At 40.4% G+C, this 20,928-nt stretch overlaps 1 protein-coding gene and 1 pseudogene across 1 annotated transcript; one reads left to right on the top strand and one right to left on the bottom strand.

Moving 5' to 3' along the window:
* LOC120291586 overlaps positions 1 to 3,985 on the bottom strand; it is a 7,786-nt pseudogene extending 3,801 nt beyond the window's left edge.
* Positions 3,986 to 15,548: 11,563 nt separating this feature from the next.
* LOC104436235 (uncharacterized transporter C405.03c) lies at positions 15,549 to 19,096 on the top strand. The gene is given in 9 exon segments (XM_010048956.3): positions 15,549 to 15,848; positions 16,696 to 17,097; positions 17,489 to 17,706; positions 18,007 to 18,071; positions 18,165 to 18,266; positions 18,445 to 18,510; positions 18,513 to 18,561; positions 18,645 to 18,780; positions 18,863 to 19,096. Coding segments are annotated over 9 exon segments (1,416 nt in total). The 5' UTR covers positions 15,549 to 15,554; the 3' UTR covers positions 18,947 to 19,096.
* Positions 19,097 to 20,928: the final 1,832 nt, after the last annotated feature.

Raw genomic sequence — 20,928 nt, 5'->3', positions numbered from 1 at the left:
AGAAAAATCTCACTACCATTTGCTGTACAAATGTGGGTAAAGACATCCAAAGGCCAGGGGATGAGAGCTTGTAACTACTCAATCATGCCAACATTTAACCTTCTCCTGTGTGAGGCAAAACAATTGTTGTTGAATAACTGCACTATTAAACCTTGCACTATGGATTGGAACAATCAGAAGAACAAAATGTGCCAAGCGATGCATTCTCATCCACTCTCTAGTGATCCTGTGCCGGCGTTTTCAGTAATCTTTCTACGGAAAGGCTAATAATTGACACCAGTGCGATCAATGCAATCCTCCATATGCTCCAGGCTACTTGTTTTAAGAAAGCTGTCCCATTTTCCTGCTATTTAGATTCCCATTGATCATAACTTTGGTATCTCGGCTCAAAGCAGACTCAGACCTGCAAGCCACCACTCAACACGTCTCTTTGTCAAAAGAAAGGACCATCATTGACAGACTTATGCTATCTGTCCTAGGGTAGTCCCTCCCACCTCTCGTGGCTTCAAAGCTGCCACCATATGCGACTTGTTCAGCAGCCCCTAATCGACCAGCATTCACTACAAGTTTGCTCTCCGGCCAATGTGCATAGTGTGTTCAATCGGCACCAGTATAACACTTGTCTCAAAACGTGTCAAAAGAAAGTCCACATTCAGCAATGTTATGCTTCAGATTATTCAGCCTTGTATTGCTGTGCACGGTGTACATAAGATCTTTACCAGCAGATTGAACATCTAGACCTAAAGTATAAGAAGGTCCACTTGTGGAGTTATGAAACTGCAGAGCACTCGGAGTGGATACTGAAATCATTCTTTTCTTTGCTCATCTGTCCAGTGACTAAGGCATATACATTCCTTTTCGTTTCAATGGATGTCTCCAGATTAATTCCATGAAACCTACATCATGGTCCCAACCATGGGGATCTAAAACAGGTCTGACAATGAGCTGTTCACCAGTGACAAGGCCGCGATATCTATGTAGCGGGCAGTCTGAGTCGAAACTTGGAGGTACAGCCATCTGGTAACAAAAAAGGCTCAGAGGATGTTTCTTGATTGTCAGAACTGTCGTTGTAGTCTGAATTCTCCTTTCTCAGAGCTTATCTCTCTGAGCTCTCTCTGGCGCCGCAACTCTTCTCTCAACTGTTTCTTCATATAGAGAGTCTCCCGATAATCCAACTCATCAAGATAATCCTTCTTCTGCGATTTGGTCAACTTCTCAAACTGGGATCTTGATAAAATTTTTATGGGAGGTAATTGATCATATTCATCTTCTTCCTCCATGTCCGAAAGTATGCTATCATCATCTCATAGTCAGCACCACCAGTACTAGGTGAAGGACGATGTCGGAGAAGGAGGAGAGAAGGTGAGGCAGAGACGGCTGCCTCTTAGCATTTAGTGGTCCCAGAGCAATGCTGTCTCTAAATTCCAGAAATTTGTTAGCATCACTGAGAACTTTCATACACACACACATAGTAGCAAAAAATGAGATTTCCAAACCTGCCCATTTGGAAGAACTTTTCTCCACTAAATTTTCTGCACCGGGAATGGTTCTCTACCAACAGTACAGATTCTCAATTTTGAATCTGACACAGCAAGATGAATGTAGCTTGAACCAAATTGGCACATTGACCAACATATGATTCATACATGACAGGATAACCATTTGGTCCCTCTGGGAGGGAACAGGAAGCATGTGTCATAACAAGGATTGTCTGAACCAAATTGCGTTGCCAAAAACTTAAGCTAAGAAGCTTCAGAAGAGGGAAGTCACTATAGTTCACGTTGATAAGATCGAGGCGTTCAAAAAACAAAACAATATCTGGTGGTGACTTTCTGATATACTTCTTCACAGAGAGCAAAATCTTCCTATTTCTTCTCATGTTAGCAGTAGAAGAAGGACAAAGACCAGGGTATCAACAAAAGTTATTTTCATCCACCGACAGTTCCAGTAACCTCTCTAATGGAATCTGTGGCTGGTTGAAATGCATTAGTGACTACCTTTGTCTGATCAAAAGTGAGTTTATTGTTGCACTCTTGCCAACCCCAGTTCTTCCCAGCACAAGTACCTTAAATGAAAAATCTAATTCAGGCACACCAGCAGCCTCTTCTTGTGCTGCTTGTGCTCTAGCCTTATCATGCATATGCTTCAACACTTTTGGATCTGCTTCCCTGATTGAATCAAGGTTGCTAGTTGAACCCGATACAAGACCTTCGCTGCCAAAAGGTTGTCCTGTTGACCCAAGCCGTTGGAGAATCCGCAAAAACTTAATTTGGAGATCGTTGATCTTAGACATAGGATTTGACTTTCCTCTATCAGAGCTAGAGTGAGATTGGGAACAATTTTCAACCAGACCTTGCTGTTGAGAGGGATAATGCTGACTCTCTAGAGTTCCATTAGAAGAAGCTGATTGATCAACAGAAGCTTGAGACACTTCCGGAGAATCTGCATGGGCTGAATATCATAGAAAGTGAGATGAGTCTTGCCCCTTTCACGAAGCTAAAAGGAAGTTTGACCATGCTACTTCTCCACTAGAAGGGCCTTGCTAGCAGCCTGCTACTCAAGAAACAACCTTTTTTATGATGCTATGGTCAACATGCCGGATCTAATCATACTGTAATCCTCACAGATGCTTTACATGAAAACGCCCAGAAAGAAGGTAATGCATGAAAGACAAAAAGGTGCGCATATTGACTTCCAGCACTTGATTATGAGTTCCCATATCACAGTGCAAACTGGGAATGGAGATAGTAAAGTAGTCTACTGCCAAAACAAACAAATATGTAACTTGTTGAAGGTTGCGACTCAGGAATATCCACTAGGAGAGAGTTACCTACACTCAAAAACAACACATGGGCAAGCATAGACTCTGATATATACATTAAAAGATGCCACAATACTTACACAATCATATGCTTCAGTCTACCCCACCTAGTATCGGAGAAAGCTGTAATGATCTTGCAGTCCTACCTTCCTACAATGATTATACTATGTCAAGTGCATGACTAGTCCTCTTACTTTATAGCATTTATTTCCTGAATTGCACAAACTCTTCATATCACATAATAAGCGTCCTTCCCTCCCTTTTGGTATTTCGTCTCAATCCACTTTTTTACCACAATAGCACACTCCATGACAAAAAATTCAGAAACTCTTTGGGCAGGCCATGTTGAGTTCGATGTCTATATCTACAATTCAAACAAAGAGCAAAAAGAAGATGGACATTAAGCACTCCACTACACTGAAAAAAATGCAAGGAATCAGTTTTGGACTGTCTTCAATGCCCAGTGCTTCTTAGCAGATTATTCAGAGAATAAGGAACATATCTTCCAACTAACACACTCAAACATGCCATGAAAACGCTACTTGGTGTTGCTATGTAGAAAACATTATGAGAGAGCCGGACTATCTTTCTTCTTTCGTTATGGGCAGCCCCAAAAATTATTTAAGCCCCAATTTCCATGCCCAGGTCGATAAATTGAGGGTCCAATACCTTGTTCATGAGGCCCCTCGTTCGCTGCCTCGCCGAAAAAGCTGTCGCTGCCGGACAATGGCCTCGATGAGGACAATGAATTGGTCAACAACTGCGAAAAAACCCATTCCCTCACACTCTTCATCCTCGCTGCAATGAATTAAAATGAAAAGCAATAAACAGTCAATACTTTGACCGCACCAGAGAAGCATATTGATGCACAATGTGTCAATAGGCAAGAAACCAATCACCAGCAAATAACACCCAAAAAAAAAAAAAAACCCTTTTAAAGAATCAAGCAAACTCCATATCGACGACCAATCAAAGCGACGAAAAAAGAAACAACGACACGATAGCTTCAATCGAAGCACGAGCAAATGAAGAACTTTCTTGCACTCAGCTTCGACTAACCAAATGGTAGCTGAAAATTCCTCCCAGCAACTCAAAGGGTACCCGCTTCTCAAATCAAAATCCACAAGCAACGGGCGAATTCTCGAACCAGCCGGCGCGCAATCCGACAAGCCGATTCAATCCGAACCCATCGGCGAATCTTTGACCGGCACCGATTGAACTCGTCGGCAAGAACGAGCGGCCGAGGATTCGAAGGGAGGGAGGAAGCTCGAGGATCAAGATAAGACTGCCCGAAAGCCGACAAAGAACACAACAACCCACCGAGGTCCTTCGATTCTGCGCCTAATGATGTCGTCCCAGCTAGGAATTCGATTTCCGGAGAGGCAGAAGATGGATAGAAAATGAGGAAATTGACGAAGAAAAATCGAGTCTTTGGAGGAGGATTCGCGTTGCTCTGGAAAGCGGGCCCGGTGGCATCTGTGTGGGCCGGTCCGGGCCCAAATATTTAGGCCCACGAGGAGCGCCGTCGGGCCCGCGGTCCATGCGATCCGATGTTCGCGCTGGTCCGTCCATGTAAATGGACCTTATTGGAAGTTCTTGAATGTCTCAAAGCTTCCCTAATTGAATTTCCTGGACAGTTAGGTAAATAATTTCCTCGTGTAGATTAATTTCTTGAATGAGCGCGAGGAGGTTTTTCTTGATCTTTTATAGGTACCTGAGGTTCAAAAGCTGAAAATCGGGCACACGCCACAAGATAGATTCGCGCTATCCATGATCGGGCCGCAATTATTCCTGCAAAGGCATGTAACTCTATATGTTCTCTCAATCAATGACAATTTCATCGAAATGACTAGAATTAAGTTGATATGCACGTCTCAAAGTAGCCTGTCGAAGATCAGATCAATCACAACCGTTGACAAATGCTATGAAATCTCACTTTTTGAGTTATCTTGTTTATTTAATAATAATACTTAGGGTGTCGGTCTTAGTGTCTTTATTGCATGTCCCGAAGTGGCCCGTAATCATGACCATTGATGAATGCTATGGAAGTCTTGGTTTTTTGAGTTGTCTCGTATATTTAATGATAGTACTAATTTGTTCAGTCTTCGTGTGATTTCTCAAAGCAGCCTATTGAAGATCAATCAATTGTGACCATTGACAAATGCTATGAAGATCTCGGTTTTTGACTAGTCTCTTATATTTAATGATGGTGCTAACATGTTCAGTCTTACTGTACTTACTGCACGTCTCTAAATAGTTCGTCAAAGATCGGATCAATCGCAACTATTGAGGAATGCCATGGAGATCTCGCTTTTTAAATTATCTCATATGTTTAATGATATAATTAACCCGTTTGATTTTAGTGTGCTTCCAAGTTGATGCGGTTGGGTGGGGAACGGATGTTTGACTACAGTTCTTGATTCGTCTTGATGCCAGAGATCCAGAATTCAGCATCTTCATGGAGATCCTCGTTTTACAGACTTACAACTCCAAAACCCCTTCCCATAAAATAAACCAAAGAATCACAACCGAGGACAAGAAACACTACCAGTAAAAGGAAAAGGGAAGGAGACAGGAGAGTGAGAATCTGTAATAAGCCCTACCCCAGACACTTCACATATGATCCTTTTGTTGTTGTTGTAATTATATAAGTTTATTCCTCACACCGAAGTTTTCATTACCCTAATGACAGGAAGGATTGATTTACTTATTATAATAAAGCTGATTAATTTCTCAGAAGGATGTACAAATAAGAAAATAGAAATTGCGGAGGCTAACCTAATTAGCTAGTTTAAAGAAATATTTGAAGGACTTGGTCCAGGTACCCGGTGCTCAATGTCGGCATCAACGGAATATCTTCTTGATATGGCGCACGATGGAACCCAAGGTATGCCACAACACCATGCCCTTGTTCTCTATAACCCTATTTCTGCAGTATCAAACCAGCTCAAAATATCAAGCGATCAAACAATTGATTAATGATCAATTTTCTAGAAGTTCAAAGGCATCACTACGGTGGAGAAACTAGGAGGCACCTATGGGTCCATGTGGCCAATGTGTCGTCACCATGGCTCTGATTTGTGTATAATCCACTAGCTCATTTTTCGGGGTTTTAAATGCTCTTCATATTCATATAATCTCTTTCCACTTGCTAGCTTAAGTTTTTGGGTTGATTTTCTAACAAAATGTATAGTCTCATTTTAAGGGTTGCTTAGCAATGTTAATTAGCTTGATAAAAAAATAATGCATCTTACAAAGGCATGTCTACTCTCACTATTAAGTGATGTAGGACAATACTTCAACATCCTCTTACGTGCAACTCACGTGCAAACCATTTGCAAGTGCAATTCACATGCAAGCCAATTGCAAGCTAGATTATGAACAGCACGTGGAATGGATTTTCATCACATTATTTCCATTTAACAAATGAGTTATTAATCAGAGCCTAAATAATATATAAATCCGAAAAACATTAGCTCCTTTGTCGTGATAACTTTTACCAGCTTAACATATCAGCTTGTGTGACGGGGTGTTTTGAGGACTATGAGTAGCCATTTGCAATGACCTATCTTGGGACTTCGCTCTTGGTGTTCTAACTTCTATCTTCTCATAGCATTCTTCAGGGATTGGTTACCGAAGTCCCTAAAATCCCTTACTACTGAAAGTGGAGATGGTGTGGAGATAGTCGATGAAATCTATGCAAGTCTAGATTAGGCTGGCAAAAATAAAGGGAAGCAGAGTAATATTGAAATGGAAAATCAAGAAAAGTTGAGTGTGGTGGATTCAACAGGCGAAGAAGTTCATTTACTCGAAGAGGGAAGGGCCTTTGTTTCAGAAGCAAAGGATGATGACATTGTGGAGCAAGAGAGAAGATGAACAGCAAGCAAATTCTCAAACTCACCAGATGGGTCAGCTCATCTCAGACCAAAATAATTGATAGGTTTTGAGACCACTCCGGCGTGACCGTGTTGATTCAAGTTTCGGCAAAAATGGCCAAGAAATTGGCCTGAATCAAGCAAAACTTCCCCAAAACACAAACCCTAACTTGCAACTTCCGCTGCGCAATTAGTCTCTGGCGATCACCATATGCCGGATTAACTTAGGGCTACTCTTCCCCATCGCGGTGCGATGATATTGGTCGAAGTCGAGCGGTGGGTCACTGGAATTTGGCCAGACTTGGTGATTTCCCTTTTGACCCCAAAATGGCGGAAATGCTGTTCATCTTAAAAGCCTCGGAAAAAAAAAGAACCAAAATTCGACAAAAACAAGGTAGAGACACTAAATACGCTCTAATACCAAATGTTAGATATAAAATAGTGATTTTAATCACTCATTAAAGAAAAAAATTCAATCATTAATTAAATCATATGTGGAAAAAATGAGATAAAAAATAAAACAAGCCTCTAGCCATTTTTGACTTTGTGTTCGTTGGAAATTCACAGAGATTTGATGATATTATGGGCAATGTCTATTAACCCAATCCTCTCGTGCGATGATATATTTCCGAATGAGAGGGCTTGCGTTAAACCTTGTGAGTATCATTCCTTGTATAAATCATCTCCCATCAAAGCGGTTATCAAATAGGCAATTGACACGAAAAACGAAGCGTGAAAAACCAGCATATGGAAATAATCATTCTTAAAAAGAGAAAACGTGGGTCAAACCCAACAGATAAATTTTTATTTCAAGAACTATATCCTAAATGTGAGCACATTATAGATAACAACTCAAACATGCTATGCAAATGAATTCAAGCATACTCTACTCAGTGGTGTTGATATGTGCAAACGTTACAAGAGAGCTAGACTATCTTTCTTCTTTCGTTTTGGGCAGTCCCCCAACGGTTGCTCACGTGTCGATTTCCATGCCCAGGTCCATAGATCGACGGTTCAAGACCTTATTCATGAGGCCCCCCCAATTTGCGCCTCGCCGAAAAACTGTTGCTACCAGACAGTGGCCCAGATGACTTGATGAGGACAATGAATTGGTCAACGATCAACAGCTGCGAAAAAGCCCAATCCCCCACACGCTATTCATCCTTGCCGCAATGAATTAAAATGAAAAGCAATAAACAGTCAATACTTTGACTGCATCAGAGGAGCTGATAATGAAAAGCATATTGGTGCAAAATGTGTCAAAAGTTAAAAACTAATGACCAGCAAACAACCGAAAAGGAAAAACCCTTTTAAAGAATGAAGCGAACTCCATTTGAGTTTGACAACTAAGCAAAGCAATAACATAAAAAAGAAACACCGTATCACTATTCAATCCGAACCTACTGGCGATCCGAAGATGCTTGGCGAATTGATCCAGTCCGGGCCTGAGCTGTATCGGTCCGGGCCTGGCCCAACTCTTGAGGCCCAGAAGGAGCGGCATCGAAGTTACAGTCCATGTGATCCAATGTTCGGGTCGGTCCATGTAAATGGACCTCATTGAAACTCCTTGAGTGTGTTGTTAGGGCTGGTCTCAATTCTTCCCCAATTAAATTTTGTGGAGAGTCAAAATTAATTTCCCAAACAACGCGAGGAGGATTTTCTTCACCTTTTATAAATATCCGAGGGTCAAAAGGTGAAAAAGAGACTACTGCCACAAAATAGATTCGCACTATATATGATTGAGCTACAATTACCCCCGTGAAGGCATCAGATGTACTCTTTTTATACTATCAATTGGCGACAATTTCGTTTGAAATGACTAGAGTTACGTCGATCTGCATGTCTCAAAGTAGCCTGTCCAACACCGGATCAGTCACGAGCACCTATGAATGTTATGTAGATCTTGGTTGTCCTAGTGTGCTTCCTAGTTGACGCGGTTGGGTGGGGAACGGATGCTTGACTTGAGAGATCCAGAATTAGTCTTACAAATCCAAAACCCACTCCAATAAAATATAGTAAAACATCACAAGGGAGGAAAAGGGACACCACCAGTAAAAAGAAAAAGGGAAAGAGACAGGAGAGGGAGAAGGTGTAATAAGCCCTACCCCAGATATTTCCTATATGACCCTTTGTTGGTTGTAATTGTATAAGTTTATTCCTCACAACGAACCTTGTGACCCTAATGACAAGCGCGATTCATTTACTTATAGTTGATTAAATTATTAGATCTCTCTCTCTCTCTCTCATGTCTTCTTTTTCCCTTAGATTATGTCTTCTTATAGCTCTCAAATCAGATCATTCATCATACAGAATGACTTTTTAGCTTGAAGGTGGCCAATTTCACAACTGAACTGAAGGTTTCTTCATAGTCTAATTCCGGCAACTTGTTCAATTCCTCTCTCTCTCTCTCTCTCTCTCTCTCTCTCTATATATATATATAAAAAGAAAAAAATCTCAAATTATGCTAATTGTAATATGTTTATCTTAGTTTTTTTTTAACGTAATAAATCCAAAAGTAGTATTTGTATGACACATTTATCATCTATCAAGAGCTGTTAAAAATTTACCTCATTGGAGAATGGAACATAAATGGTGTTGACATGACACCCACCTAGCTTAAATGAAATAAGAACAACAATGTTTTGGCAGAAAAATCATTTACGGAACTTTAATGAAGGGTAAATGAGTCATGTAGATATAAGTATAAGGGTTTTTAAGTTACAAAAAAAAAGTTTAGAGTAAATATATCACAATAGATATAGTTTGGGGTTTTTGATATCATAAAAAAAAATTCAGTATAAATGCCTCACAATGGACATAATTTGAGATTTTTTGTGGCTTTTTCCCCATCAAGATAATGGAAACCTAATGGCTATTTTATTTAGCTCATGTAAACAAATATTTGAAGTTCATAATCAACTTGCAAGTTTAGTGAAAAGAATTTTATCATATCAATAAATAAAAAGTTCATGCAATTGATTGCCTTAGTTTCCTAGTAACCTGAAGACTAATCTGCTTGGTTTCTCGTGGTTGAAAATTTACCAGTAATTTTTATGACACGAATTAATAGTTATTCCAGCTTCACTTATACATCAATGTAAATAGTTAAACTGTATCTAACAATTACACTTGTAATATATCCAATCATATTATATAATAAATACATTTTAGTAATGATACCGCATGTATTATATTAGTTGACAAAGTAGAAATGTATATTCAATTTCCTTTGCAACCTATGTGTTAGTATTAAATACTTGTATGTGATAACAAGCACAATTAACTAGTACTTATATTTCCTAGAAATTAAAAATTTGATACTATTTTTTCCCTGTTCAAAAAAAAAATAAATTTCATAGACATTTCAACTAAATGCGACAAAATAATTTTTTCACATTTATCACCTTAGGGTATACTAACGGTGACAAAAGTACCTTAGGGTACACCAAAGATGACATTAGTTTGCTGTCTTGAATTACAGTTAACAGTGATGAAACTTACTTTTGTCGCTTTTGGGTAGCTACGTTGGTATTCGTTCTCTCCCTCGTTTCGATACGGTTAAGACTTTGAATCCCGCGTTGCTATCGCGATTTAAGTGGAAAGGCATTGGCAGTGGATTCTTGGGTCAGCCTTTCCCAAGGTATAGTCATCCAAATAGTTTTGACGAGGTCTACCGGTGCCACCAGGCACCGGAGGCGTGTGATCCCAATTAATGTAAGTGAAAGGGGGCTCAGGGCAAATCCTCAGTTACAAAAAAAAAAAAAAAAAAAAACGTGATGAAAACTACTTAGGGTAAACCAAAGGCGATAAATTCAGAAGTTTGTCGCCTTAGGTCGACCAAAGAAGCTTGTCGCCTTAGGTCGACCAAAAGAGAAGGACCCTCAGTTTGTGGCCTTAGTTCATAGTTGAAGACCGCGAAAAAAATGATTTTGTCGCTTTAGGTTTACCTTAAAGCGATGAAATTTTTTACTTTTACCATCATAGGTTCGAATCTGCATTCCTCAATGGCGAGATAGTTTGGATTTTATCACATACTAAACCTAACATAAGGCGACAAAACCATGATTTTGTTGATTGAGGTCTAATAAAAGATGACAAAATTTCATAATTATCCCACCTTTGATTGAATCAATGGCAATACAAGTATAAACTTTGTTTTTTCAATTTGACTTAAGGTGATGAAATTTTGATTTTGTCACCTTAAAGGAAATGCTCGACTAAGACTGCTCGGACCGGTCGCTTCTAAGCAATTCTTGAGGGCATTGGTCTAGTTCCTAGTTCCAAGTTTGGAACTGTCCCCTAAACTACCTAGATTGGACAGATTTTTTTTTTTTTTTTTTTCGTTTCTTAAAAATCTGTCAAAAAAAGCCCTAATCTATCTCCCATTTAGACTTCACTCATGTGCACAGACATACACGAGGTGCATGACTCCCATTTTACTCATGCATGTGAGTAAGATGACAAGAACAAATCAAAACATAATAGTAGTTGCGGGAAAAGTGCCAAAAAGTCCTAAACCTTTTTGCCTTTGTGCCAATTTAGTTCTAAACCTTTTTCGGTGCCAATTCAGTCCTAAACCTTTTAAGTTGTGTCAATTCAGTCCTTTATGGCAATTTTGACCGGATTTTGCTGGGATCTGGATGCCGGCCACGTGGCCTCGATCGCGCCGACGTGGGACAATTTTTAATAATATTTTAATATTTTTTTAATTTTTTAATATATATATTTTTTATTTTTGTCTTTTCCTCCGGCCCGGTCACCGGGTCCAAGAACCGGCTAGAGGTAATCGTCGGCGAGGGCGAGGTCGACCTCGCCGGGATCCGGCGAGGTCGAGCCTTGCCCATGGCCGCCTCGCCGGATTCGGCCATGGGCGATGGGCGAGGCTCGCCTCGTCGATCCGGGCGAGGTCGAGCCTCACGCCCCCTCGACCGACCTTGCCAAATTAGGCCATGGGTGAGGCTCGACCTCGCCAACCTCGCCGGATCTCGGCGAGGGCCGGCGAGGGCGAGCCTCGCCCATGGCCGATGAGGGTCGAGCTTGGCCGGCGAGGCTCGACTCGCCGGATCCGGGCGAGGGCAAGCCTCGCCCATGGCCGCTCGCCAAATCGGCCGGCGAGGCTCGACCTCGCATGAGATCCGGCGAGGTTGGCCTCGCCTCGCCGGTGGTCGCTTCCGGCCGGCCGCTAGACCTCGGCGCGACCCTGGAGGAAAAAAAAGTATTTAAAAAGTATTTATAAAAATATTAAAATATTATTAAAAAGTCCATGTCATGCCGCCAATCATGCCACGTCGGGCCGGCCGGCCCAATGAGTAAAATCCGCTAAAATTGGCCGGAAAGGACTGAATTGGCACAACTTAAAAAGGTTTAGGACCGAATCGGCACCAAAAAAAAGGTTTGGGACTAAATTGACACAAAGGCAAAAGGTTTAGGACTTTTTTGGCACTTTTCCTAGTAGTTGCTCATTCCAACAAAATTTTGCCACAAATAGGAAAAGGCTTTAGGAAACCTACAATATTACACATAATTCACTAATTGCAAAAATGCATTGATTATCAAGAACATTTTCGATTTCATCTTGAACATTAACAACAAATCAAACAAAAACAAATTAACATGCCATCGAATCCATTAGTCCACCTGGGAACCAAATCGGACTAGTTGGCTCGATTCTAAGGGGCATTGGTTTGGTTACCAATTCTAGAAACTAGGAATTAGTCCCTTTGGTCCAATTCCCGATTCATGGGTGGGAAATGGACAACTTGGCAATTGATCACCCTAATTCTAAGGCGACAAATTTAATGATTTGTCGCCTTTGGTTGACCGTAAGGCCACAAATACTATATTTTGTTGCTTTTGATAATTCATGGCGACGAACGTTAATCTTGCTGCAGAAAAATTTGTTGCCAGTAGTGATTTTACCACGAATAATGTAATAATATATGCATTCCATTTTGTTTCGTAAATTGAGCGGACACGCACATATAATAGGGCAACGTACAATATGTTGAAATTGACCGATTTTGCCTATTATATAGTGGTCAAGAAAAGAATGCTACGATTCAATTAGATTTACTAGTATTTGGCTTTAGGGTTTGTGTTTTACTGGCAGCTACTACAAAATATTTGGATTCAATGGACCTAACAAAATTATCACCGTTCTTCTCTCTTGTGCTTTGTTCTGCTGATGCTGAGGTACCCAAGGTGGGTTCGCCAGTACCGGTACTCGATCCAATCTGAGGTATCACTTGACATCCAGCCTACCTCTCCGCACATGCTCCGACAAGACTTATAGACAACTTTAGAAAGAAGACATTACGGAAATTGATTAAGTACAAAGGTCAAGATTAGCCGCGTTCTTTAGGTTTAGGACTCTTATTCAAACACTTGATTATTGAGCAAATTCCTGGTATTAGTTTTCCAAAACTTGTACTTTTGCCAAGAGACACAGAATTATGCGGGCATCTAATTCTCCAGGTATGCTTAATGAATTCCCTTTTTTTTTTTTTTTTTTCATGGTTGGGGTTGGCATGATCACACTGATCTGTAATGTCAAGCACGCCGCATCCATTATACATGCCGCCCTCTGGCCAAAAATAGAAGAAGTAAACTTTCCCTTCGAAGACAAAAAGGGTCTTATTATGATCGATTTCTTTTGTCTTTTGTGTTATTTTGGTATGGTTAAATAATTATTACTCAGCCGGAATTTGTGACGAAAATCTGATAGTAGATTGCTTCCCATTAAACACAGTGGCAGAAATACATAGATCAGCACTCGATATCCGCCAAAGAAACTGGTGGGGCGGATGAAGATGATGGCATGACTCAACTTTCACGATTAGGTCAATGTGAAGGGGAGAAAATAATGCAAAAGGAAACCTAGACAACGATAAATAAAAGACGATCAGATAAAAACAGGTTAGTGCTCGATTATTAAATTTTGCCGATTGCCCTTTGAAGATGCAGTGTGAAAGAAGATGTACGACTACGTGTTGACTCCTGACGAATGCAATGACATAGGGGAGGAGCAGAAACTCGTGCTACTGTTACTGAATGAGTTCACAACTGTTTTTGTTGACTCGGGGTGGTGCTGTCCAAGCCACAGCAGCCAAGAAATGCCTTGATATTCTCGTAGGAGCAAGGAAAGTCCTAAAGTCCTTCAATTTTCAGATTCTTGTGGAGGTCACAGGTTGGTCCCCCTCAGCTGGTGGGGTTTCCTCTACTTTTTGTTCTTTTGGTTCTTTCTCTCCCTTTTTTTGCCTTCCATGAAAAACAGAAAAAGAAAAGAAAGAACAATATACAATGACTCGTCCGGAGTCGCCACGAAATTAAATGACATTTGCTAGTGGGAGTGAAACTAGAATGTCCATTTGCTGGTGGGACTCTACGTCGACAATATCTTTTGGAAATGGACTGTGTGAAAAATGAGTCGGGATCATCACAAATGGTATGAAAATAGGACCTCCTTTAGCTTTAGCTGTGTGGTTCGTGGATGGATTAAGCTCATATCTGATTCAATGAAGGTGAGGAGGGATCATCATGGAAAAATAGTCCAGACAAGGTGGAGAGACAAGAAATATATCTTTGAGGGACAAGGGTTAAAATTTACGAGGACATTAGCTTTTAAATATGAAGGGGTTTCTACCATTCCAAAATATTACATCGAGTGAGAGGGGCCCTATCAAGTAATATATAAGTTAACATATATCTCAAATGGTCATCATCTTGTAATTATATTAAGTACTTGATTTAAAATTTGACTTACGTGAAATGAGTTGAGTTGTTGCATAAGAAATGAGTGCTTTTTGGAAACTTTGTCCTTTTTTTAAGGATATGATACAGATGCACTGCTCCACCAAATGATAAAGACCTAGATCTCGCTAGAAATATGAAAGTGAGTTTTCATTTAGGGGGAAGCTTTCCTGGAAGGATTCCGAGAAGTCAAAGCAAAAATGAACTGAAATTTGTCCATTCGTTTACACCTCTAGTGAGCCAAACGAAAGAAAGAAATAGCCTTGGCAGTTTTATATTTGATGCAAAACCATGGACCGATCGTCAGGAAGGATGTCATTCCTTTGGAAAGCTTGGCGGTTTTGTATCCACCATTCCACGGTAGCAATGCTTTAAGGTAACTTTTTTTTTTTTATGAGCTTTCAATAAAATGACATTGGGTAAAATCGTAATTACCAAGTAGAAGAATAGGGGTTTTTGGACAAATCTAAAGAAGAAACGGAGAATTACAACAACTAATTACTTGATTAAGTTAAACGTGCTCATTTTGCAACTTGTCATCTTTTATATTAGAAAAATTGGTGATGTCAAGCTGGATAAGCAGTACTTTACATCGTGGAGGGCACGTATACATAACTAATATCTTTAAAGATAAAAAAACCATGTGCGTTCCGAGCTTTGATAATTATTTTCACTAGTTGAAAAATCGAAATGTTCAAGCTTATGCTGACATTCTTTTACTAAGCACCTAGTCATACCCCGACCTCAAGAGGGTATGTAAAGAAGGAAACGAATAGCAGCCCCCGCAATTAATTAAAGCTGTAAAATTAACCCACAAAGTCTCAGTCATTTTATTCAATCGGGTCAAATTACTTCGTCCCACAGCAAGACAGGAGACAGGTAGAGTTAGAGTTGGGACCCCGGTGTGGGGCCGAGCGTAGACACGTTGTGGCAACTCGGAGGAAGGGGAGAGAACGCGGTTGACTCAGTCGGTGGAAGTAGACAACTGAAACTATCTCATTCATCCCCAAGGTGTTCTATAGTACCAACGATAATAATAATATTTGCTTATTTCTAATTCGGTGGTTCATGCATGGGATCTAATCTTCTCTTCTATAAGTACCCATCCCATGCAACCTCAGCGATATCTCTCCTCCCTCCACCGTCACCACATCAACACACACCAGCACTTCACCATCACCACATCAAGACGAACCAGCACTTCACTCTCTGTCTCTGTCTCTGTCTCTGTCTCTGCTCTTAAACGTTTCGTTTTCTTGGGCAAGATTCTGTCTTCTTTGTTCTTCTTTGCTTGTGAGCTCATTTCTGTGAAAATTGGCAAAATGAGTTGGAGATACAAAGGTGGGTTGATTCTCATTATCACCGTTGTGATCATGTGGGTCACTTCTGCAGAAGTCACTCAGGTTAGTCTCTCTCTGTGTTTGTGCGAAATTCATTATTGCATGCCTTTTATATTTTCTTCTAAATGAAAAAGAAGAAGAAGAAGAGGAGGAAGTAGAAGATATGGCTTCAATCTTTCTTGAGTTATGGCGAGCTTTCTTTTTCTGGGTGCGGCTGAACTTTTTGATTATGTTTTTGTCTCACACATAATCCTCCAATCAAAGGATGTGAATCTGTGGGTTGAGTGGGATTACACAGAAGCAGCACTAAGAATAAAAAAATCAGCAAACCATGCTCAATCATTATGATGAAGTGGTAAGATGTGCTAATCTGGTCAAGAATCAAAATGCATCATGATCTTGCAAATGTGTAAATCCTGGAGCTTACCCAATGGTTTAGAAATTCTGGGAAAGACAAAAGTTGATCAGATAATCTTCCGTGTCCTTATCTTTCCACATGGGAGTAAATACACCTCATGATGCTTAATCATTTTATAATAAGCTAATTAACGTTGCTAAGCATCCCTTAATATGAGAATATACATCTAAATAGAGCCAACTCAGCATGCGAGGTTCGTTATACTCGCGCAGGTTTCATCATGTGCTTTCCATTAAATAAGTGAGTTATTGATCAGAGCCTAAATAAGTGACACACCTTGACGTTGTTTTCAGAGTTTTATTTGGCGATCCTAATTATTTACATTGTTTAGTCGGTGAACCGTAGGTGCCTATTTTATCTTGCTTCAATTTCTGATCCTATTAGGCAGTAATTTAATTTTCTTTCCCTGTGGAAATTTTTTTTTGAATATGAAGAACATCAGTTCCTCCATCGCAGTAACTCTTACCAGCATAACACATAAATTTGCAACAGGGTGTTTTCGAGGACTATGATCAGCCATTCGCAGTGACCTATCTCGGGATTTCGCTCTTGGCGTTCTATCTTCCCATAGCATTCTTCAAGGACTGGTTACTGAAGTCCCTAAGATCCCGCACCAGCGAAAATGGCGACAGTGCAGAGACAGTCGATGCAATCTCTGCAGGTCCAGATTCTCCAGGCAAAAGTAATGGCAAGCAGAGTAATATTGAAATGGAAAATCAAGAAAAGTTGACCGTGGGAGATTCTACAGGCAAAGAACTTCATTTACTTGAAGAGGGAAAGGCCTTTGTTCTAGAAGAAAAAGATGATGTCATTGTGGAACAAGAGGAGAAGTTGAACGGCAAGCAAATCCTCAAAGTCGCCTGCATCCTTGCGCCTATTTGGTTTGCGTCTGAGGTAAGAGACCATTTTGTTTTTATCGATAACGTTCTTTACTGGGAATTTACTTTTAAGTGACTGATCATTTATTTTCTGATACAAAGCATGTGCTTTTCACAGCTTCTCAAGTTGGTATAAGTATCATTATGGGGCTTGCAAGAGAAGTACTGATTTACTATTATAAAATCATGTCTTTTCTCAATATAATTTTGCATAAAGTTGGCACTCATCTATTATCCTCTGCTAGAATCAGTTGATTACAATGTCTGTTCTTACTATGATCGTTTTTATGACCTGCATCATCTAAAGACCAAGAGAGCCTTAATTAGTAATTATGTTGAATACCAAGAGGAAATTGCACTTTCTTTAGATAAAGCCTAGTATTGAAGCGTGTTATTATTGTTTGCAGTATTTCATGAATGCTGCACTCGCACGAACGAGCGTTGCCAGCACCACGATATTGTTCTCGACATCAGGACTTTTCACCCTTCTGATTGGTGCATTTCTAGGACAGGACTCCATAAGTGTAGTAAAAGTAATCTCGGTCCTTATCAGTATAGCCGGAGTTGCCATGACTACACTAGGGAAGACTTCAAGTACCAATCAATCACAATCCAACACAGCTGCGTATGTAGTCTTTGTTTTCCAGATTCATTTTGACTTCACAATTTCGTTTTCTTTCTGCTCGTTTCCTATTAGAGATCCAACATTCTCGTGAGATAGTTCTTTTGGAACTCAAATCAAGCTGATGTAATAACAAAATAAATGTGTAAATCCTTCCCTATTATTATCCGCCTATTTAGTTTGCTCTTGGGTTCCGCTCATTTTCCTCTTAATTCATACTTTATTAGGCGTATTGACTGAAATTACTTGCCAGCAATTAATTAAGTCTTTGTTTTTGTGTTCAATCTGTTCCTTCAACAACAGAACCTACTCTCTTCTAGGAAATCTTTTCGCAATTCTCTCGGCTGCAACTGATGGACTATTTGCTGGTACGGCATTCTTTTTGTCTTCCAAATAAATTCTTTCGGGTAAAATTTTCAACAGAGATGTAGCAGCTAACGATATTATATGAAAAATTTCAGTGCTTCTCAAGAAGTACGCTGGAGAAGAAGGAGAAAGGGTGGACATGCAAAAGTTATTCGGTTGGATCGGACTATTCTCGCTTCTTGCACTTTGGTGGCTTGGTAAGAGCAATCCCCTAATTTCAACTCCCTCGTGAGTATAAGTTTTTCGCATGATGGTGTGCTGATTTATTTAATGATTTTCAAAATTTTGACCAGAACCGGTGGCAATAAAACCAAGTACTTTTCTGTTCCTCAAACAATGGTGTCTTAACTAATTTTTAATGCTTGGGTTTTCCAGTTTGGCCTCTCATTGCTTTAGACATAGAGCCCAAATTTGCCTTTCCTCAGTCGGCGGCCGTGGGGGAGTTGTTCTTGCCAACGGTTTCGCCGGAAGTTTCCTCTCCGATTACTTCTGGTTAGTTCAGAGGCTATACCTTGATGAAACGACGACTTCCACCTTCTTGAATCTGATTAATAAGACTTGTAAATTACGAACAGGGCGCTCGGTGTTGTTTGGACCACTCCTCTCGTGGCGTCGCTAGGAGCCTCCCTCACGATACCCGTGGCCATGGTGGAAGACATGCTAATACACGGTCGGCGGTTTTCGCTGATTTACATTCTTGGCTCGGTCCAGGTACGTGACAGAAAATCACCGGCTCTACAAGTTTCGAGCACTGTTTTCCTCGACTAATTTGATGGTGGCTTCTTACTTGCAGGTATTCCTGGGATTCATATTAGCTAACTTCTCAGATTGGTTCTCACCAAAATTGGCATTGCAATTTTTTCGTTCATTGAAATAATTTTGTAAATGTGTACATTGAGATGATACACCGGATCCAGGATAGATACAGATAAATCCATTGCTCAGCTCTTTTTGCTGCAGCGAGTCATTTGACCCGTTCCACAATATATGGATCTTAACTTTGAACTCGAAAGGCTGTTAACATCTACTCTAAGTAACAACAAGAGAAGTCGGGTTGTTTCGGGCTTAGCAGTAGCTGCAGGCATTTGTCTGATGATTGGGAATGAAGATTGTTGGATAACGATCAGTTGATGTCATGCAAATGCTTAAAACGCGCCTAGGCGATGAAGATTCTCAATCTTCAGGAGGAGGAAAAATTGCAATCATGGTTGATCTAACTTATCTATTTTGCTTGCAATGCCTCGACAAATCGGGAATCAGATTTATAGACATCCACAGTCTCAAGCTGTGACATGTCGGAATAAGGTGAACAATGCAAAATAGCTGCTTCAAGAACAGAGCCACACTAAAAGGCAGTAACATCTCTTATAAATCAGCTTTCCGCAATGCTGCCCTCGAACTAAAATCCATTATTAAAGAACTCGACCGAGCACATTAGCTGGTAGCTACTGACTACAATGACGATCTGCGATCCAATAGAAGAGACTACAACGAACATCTGTATCGTGAGATCAACTCAGTATAGCGCCATAGTGATATTATATCTCGATCACGCTGCAGTCATGAGGCGTTCAGGCCAGTTTTAGCGCACCTCGACAAGTCCACCTCGCCAGCTTTTACTCTCCTCTCATCATCTTTCTTCCCTACAAGAGCAAAGTTTCCAACCCTTCACAAAACACGGCTTGAAATGCCTTCATCATGGCCAATCAGCTGATCTTTCTTCATTGCCCATCCGCCGATCTTGGATTGTCCACAAGCTGAGGAAAGAAATCGAACTTCCTCTAATTCAAAAGGACCAAGTCTGGAAGTTTGAAAAATGATCTGCGATTTCTAAAATCACGTCGGTCACCTACAGGGAATTCAGAGGCATTAAAAAAATGGGGTTGCTGAAGAATCTACGAAGCGAATCGGATATCCTCTGTAACCTCTGTTTTTGGGTATTGCGTGGGTTCAAAAGTCACGTTCACGAGATGAGACCGACCGCCTAACCCCACATGTTCCATTCATATCCATACCTAGATGAGAAATATATATCTACACGAGGAATGCTAGTCAAAATCAAATTCTACACCCGCTTATGTGGGCTCCCCATGATTAAGGAACACGTGGCCTTTGTAATCACATGTTTTTACCGGGAACTTGCTAGCTTCCCGTTCTCTAAATTTGAATCCTGGAATTGGGAAGCGTTTGAGATGGTTCTTACTTTTGTTTTATTATTTAATTAAGTTTTATTATTTCGGGGTTCAATTGGGGAAGAAGGAACGAAGGTAGCCACGGCGTGTTCAATTAGCGATGGAACCGAACAATTCCTTGTCGGAGCAGGGCAACGCGATAGATTCATTGAGCGGGGCTGAGAAGATTGGCAGAGGAGGCATGAGTAAGAGTGATTAGGGTTTTGTTTGAAATTTGGGAAAGACTGTAGAAAGGAACTGTGAAAATATTAGAGATTTTTCACATTTATAAAAAATAAAAAAACTATTGAAAATAAAAAATCTGTTCAATCTGGATGAATGGTTCTACGTCTAGAATTGACCGAAGTTCATTGGTTTCAATTGCATGAAATTAGGAACTAGATTGATGCCTCGAGGACCGGAGCAATGCTCGAGAAATCACCTAATAATCGATCAGTTCGGTTTGATTCGGACTATTGCTTTTACTCACTCCTAGATTGAGGTCATCAAAAGAGAGATGAAGAGCAAGAGGGAAGGCAGCATTGCCACCGTCACCGAGGGCGGCAAGGGTAGCGCAGCGTCTCTGCCTTCTCCCCTCTCCGATCCGTGGCCACCAGAGTCTCTTTTTTTTTCTTTTTCTTTAAATTTGCAATTTCATTGTTCTTGCTCTTTCAAGCTCAAAATCCAA

Source organism: Eucalyptus grandis, chromosome 3 (genome assembly GCF_016545825.1).
Source record: "Eucalyptus grandis isolate ANBG69807.140 chromosome 3, ASM1654582v1, whole genome shotgun sequence".
Taxonomy (NCBI): domain Eukaryota; kingdom Viridiplantae; phylum Streptophyta; class Magnoliopsida; order Myrtales; family Myrtaceae; genus Eucalyptus; species Eucalyptus grandis.
The sequence above is the reverse complement of the archived record's forward strand: the minus strand, read 5'-3'. Positions and strand labels throughout refer to the sequence as shown.